General features: G+C 57.1%; 2 protein-coding genes across 2 annotated transcripts in view; both read left to right on the top strand.

The window, feature by feature from the left end:
• ATP6V0C (ATPase H+ transporting V0 subunit c) overlaps positions 1-3,861 on the top strand; it is a 6,619-nt gene extending 2,758 nt beyond the window's left edge. Inside the window, exons 2-3 of the mRNA XM_008049886.2 lie at positions 2,825-3,008; positions 3,149-3,861. Coding sequence (XP_008048077.1) covers positions 2,825-3,008; positions 3,149-3,353 — 389 coding nt within the window. The 3' untranslated portion in view covers positions 3,354-3,861. The remainder of the gene's footprint in view (positions 1-2,824; positions 3,009-3,148) is intronic.
• The window catches only part of AMDHD2 (amidohydrolase domain containing 2), an 11,567-nt gene continuing 11,055 nt past the window's right edge, over positions 3,382-3,893 (top strand). The window contains exon 1 of the mRNA XM_008049892.2: positions 3,382-3,386. Coding sequence (XP_008048083.1) covers positions 3,382-3,386 — 5 coding nt within the window. The remainder of the gene's footprint in view (positions 3,387-3,893) is intronic.

The raw sequence follows: 3,893 nt of genomic DNA, 5'->3' as shown, positions 1-3,893 counted from the left end.
TCAAAAAAAAAAAAAAAAACATTACTGCCTATGTGGAACTTGCATTCTGGCTGTCACTGCTTGCTGCTGAAGCCCTGAGTTTGCCCACAGCCCTTCTTCCGTACATGGCTCCCGGCCTCCCTTTCCAGACCTACTGTGCCTATAATCCCAGCACTCTGAGCCCAGGGGTTTGAGACCAGCCTGGGCATCAGCCGACTGTGGTAGCATTTGCAGTCTTGGCTACTCAGGAGGCTGAGGCAGGAGTGTCTCTTGAACCCAGTAGGCCGAGGGTACAGTGACCTGTGATCATACCACTGCACTTCAGCCTGAGTGACAGAGCAAGACCCTGTCTGACAAAAAAAAAAAGACCTACATACCTGGTTTCTGACAGAGCCTGACCAGTGGGCATCTAGAAATGATTGACGGTGGCGTCCCCGGCCTAGGCCTTTCCTCGCTATGTGGCCTTAGCTCCGTGCCTGTTCTCTCGTGGGGCCTGACATTGCTTTCTGGGAGCTAAGTTCCCCCTGGCCAGTTGGATCAACTTCTCACTTCATTTTTGCCCCCTAAATGTGCCTTTCTCCAGGACTTGTCTTCGTCTGCTGGGCCCCTCTGTTCTCCGGTGGCCTCTGCTGTTGCTGCCTTGTAGCTTCCCCTTTTTTCTTATGATGAATGTCCTGTTGATTCTTTCTTCATGTCTTCCAAGAAGCTGTCATTTGCTCCTTTTCCGTATTTTGTGTGACTTCCTCCCTGCTGGTGGGCACTTGTGTTTCACGCTTGTGTTCCTGGAACTGCCTCTTGAACCCGCTCTGTCCAACATTCAGTCTGGCATGTGGACAGAGCTGCTGGCTGTGACCTTGCCAGGCTTGGCCTCCGGAGCTAGAGCTCAGGACCCTCCAGAACATCAGCTGCTGGCCGGGCCTGGGTCGGTTGTATCCACTGTTGCTCTGGCTCCTGGTGGTCATCTTCTTTCTTCCCTTAGTTCCTCTTGGGGCCTCCTCTGCTCGCCAGCCACATGATTTTCCTGACACCCTTGGTAGGGAAGGGCCCAACCCACTTCCTGCCTCTGGTGGACATGACCTCGCAGGTCCCACTGCCTAGGTTCCCTGTATTCAGTCTCCCGGCCACTGCTGTGTGTTGGCTTCTGCTCTTCCTGTTGAGTAACGTCCCCAAGGGGATGAGCCATGCACATGTGTGATGCAGCCTGACATGGCGCTGGGCCTGTGTGGGAGCCCAGAGATGTACTGCAGCTAGGAGAGTTCCAGGACAGGCCTTGGAAGATGGGCCTGGGGCCCCGTGCTAAGGATGGCGTTGACCTGGCAGTGCAGTGCGCTGGCCCAGCCTCTTTCTTCTCTCTAGTCGCTCCTCGTCGAAGGCATCTTGTTTGGCACCCCCACATGTGCTTCCAGAATCCTTATCTGATGGCCCTGGCTCCCTGTGACCTTCCCCCGCCCCCCAACTTGACACACCGACTTGTCTGTGAAGCCCTTCCCCAGACCCTCACCACTGCCCTCCTCCCCTGCTCCTGGAACATGCTGCTGTGCTTCGAGGTCACCGTGCCTGTGTCCTCTGAGCCTTTCTGACCTCACTCCTGCTCAGTGCTAGACACACGGTAGACATCTTGGTGACCCACATAGATCAATGCAATGTGTGGCGGAATGGCCAGGATTGTCCTAGTCCTTCCCACTTCTGAGCTTCATCTTCTATGGGCCCAGCCAGTTACTAATACTAACCTGCTTCTCTAAAGGACCGTGGCACATGGACCCTGGGCAGAGAGGGGCATGGGGCTGCCAGTGCAGCTCCCTCAGGCAACTCAGTAGGCCCCTGTAATGGCACTGGAGGGCAGGTAGTGGAGGTCGGAAGAGCCATCTGAGCCCCCCGTGACTATTCTGTGTTGATTCTACTCTCCACTTGGAGCACAGAGGCCAGGAGAGGGGAACTGAGAAGAGATACAGCATTCCCTTGGGAGAGGGTAGAGGGCCAGCTCCAGAGGGGACAGGCCACCTAGAATCCCCTCCCTGGTACTGTTGCCATGGGAGGCTCAGGCATCCTGGCTAGGCTTCTGTGAGCTCAAGACCACTGTGCACGGCTCTGGGAAGTCTGCCCAGGTGCTGTGGCTAGGCTGGGTGACAACCTCCCAGCCCTGTCTTTTCCCCCGTGTCCCCATTCACTGTCCAATTTAGAGAAAATTCCAGTCTGTCACATCCAGGGTTAGCTGCCCTTCCTGGCTGAGCACATGGCCCTCCGACAGCAAATGTAGGCCTGGAGTGGCAGAAGTTAGGTGGGTTGGGCAGGGAGTCAAGAAGCCCCAGCCTGGAGGACAGGAGTTCCAGGTCAGCTGCTTCTGACCCAGAGGTCACACCCTGTGGCTGTAGCTTCTGCCCTGTCTGTGGTATCTCTTCCAGCATGTTGTCTCTGGGCTGCTGAGATACAGTCAGCTGGTGCTATTCCAGGCCTTTCCTGCCTTGAATGCCTGGGACTTTAGGTGGGACAAAAGGTACCCAGATTTTCAAGCAGGAGTGCTCCTGGGACCCCAGCTGCTTTTTTCCCAGGGTGGCCACAGGAGACGTTGCAGAGGGCCTGGGAGTGTGGGAGGGATGGGGGAAGGACACAGGCTGGACGGCTGTAAGGGCCACTGTTGGAGGAAGAGCTGCACTCTTGGGGCCGGGCCTCAGGCAGAGGACCAGGAGTGCCTGCCTGGGCTCCTGTCCTTGGCTGGGTGCCTTCTCTAGCTCCTTGCTGTGTGATAACTTAGGGTGGCTCTCACGACTCTGCCAAAGCTACCCCAGGGTCCTCACCCCAGGTGACTGATGTGCTGCTCTTGGCTCACCTCGCCTTCCTCCCACAGCCCTGGGTGCTGCCTATGGCACAGCCAAGAGTGGCACCGGCATCGCTGCTATGTCCGTCATGCGGCCGGAGCTGATCATGAAGTCCATCATCCCAGTGGTCATGGCTGGTATCATCGCCATCTACGGCCTAGTGGTGGCAGTCCTTATCGCCAACTCCCTGAATGATGGCATCAGCCTCTACAGGTGAGTGCTGGGTTTGCCCTGCCCCTCTGGGGCAGGCCCCTGGGCGGGGCTGAAGGACTGAGCGGGTGGCATCCCCAAGCCACTGTCTCCCCTGGCAGGCAGGCTGCTGATGGCAATCCTGTGTCTCTTCTCTCCCCCAGGAGTTTCCTCCAGCTGGGCGCTGGCCTGAGTGTGGGCCTGAGTGGCCTGGCAGCTGGCTTTGCCATCGGCATTGTGGGGGACGCCGGCGTGCGGGGCACCGCCCAGCAGCCCCGACTATTTGTGGGCATGATCCTGATCCTCATTTTCGCCGAGGTGCTCGGCCTCTATGGTCTCATCGTGGCCCTCATCCTCTCCACAAAGTAACCCCTTTCAAGCTCACCAGCCACAGAATATGATGTAAAGACCACCCCCTCCTCATTCCAGAACGAACAGCCTAACACACGCACGGGGCAACTGCCCTCAGTAGTTGGTCTTGTAAATGCGCAGTGTCCTAGTGCCCATTGTCTGTTGCCCTGGCCTTGCCCCCACCTGCCCCGTGCCGTGGACATCTGGGCCCACTTATCACCCATCCAGGCCCTGCCCAGTGAGGACGCAGGCCTCCAGCTGTCCCCACCCATCTGCCCTAGAGTGCTCTGTGTATAAGGATGAATTAGAGTTGTCATTTTCTCTTCACTGGATGTTTATTTATAAAGATTTGATCTGTTCATACGTCTGTGGAGCAGCCCTTGTCTCCCAACTATATAGTAATCTTTAGGTAGAGTGTCACCTTGTGGGGTCCCGTTGCTGAGACTTGCTTGGATGGAACCACCCTGTCCAGCCGGGCTGCCAGACCCCGCGCCGGAGCTGTTTCCAATAAAGTTCTCGGATGTTACTGGAGGCCTGTGTTTACTCGGCTTGCGGGCG

This window comes from Carlito syrichta, unplaced genomic scaffold (genome assembly GCF_000164805.1).
Source record: "Carlito syrichta isolate Samal-C Ts95f unplaced genomic scaffold, Tarsius_syrichta-2.0.1 Scaffold138851, whole genome shotgun sequence".
In the NCBI taxonomy this organism is placed as follows: domain Eukaryota; kingdom Metazoa; phylum Chordata; class Mammalia; order Primates; family Tarsiidae; genus Carlito; species Carlito syrichta.
This window is presented reverse-complemented; position numbering and strand designations above follow the sequence as displayed.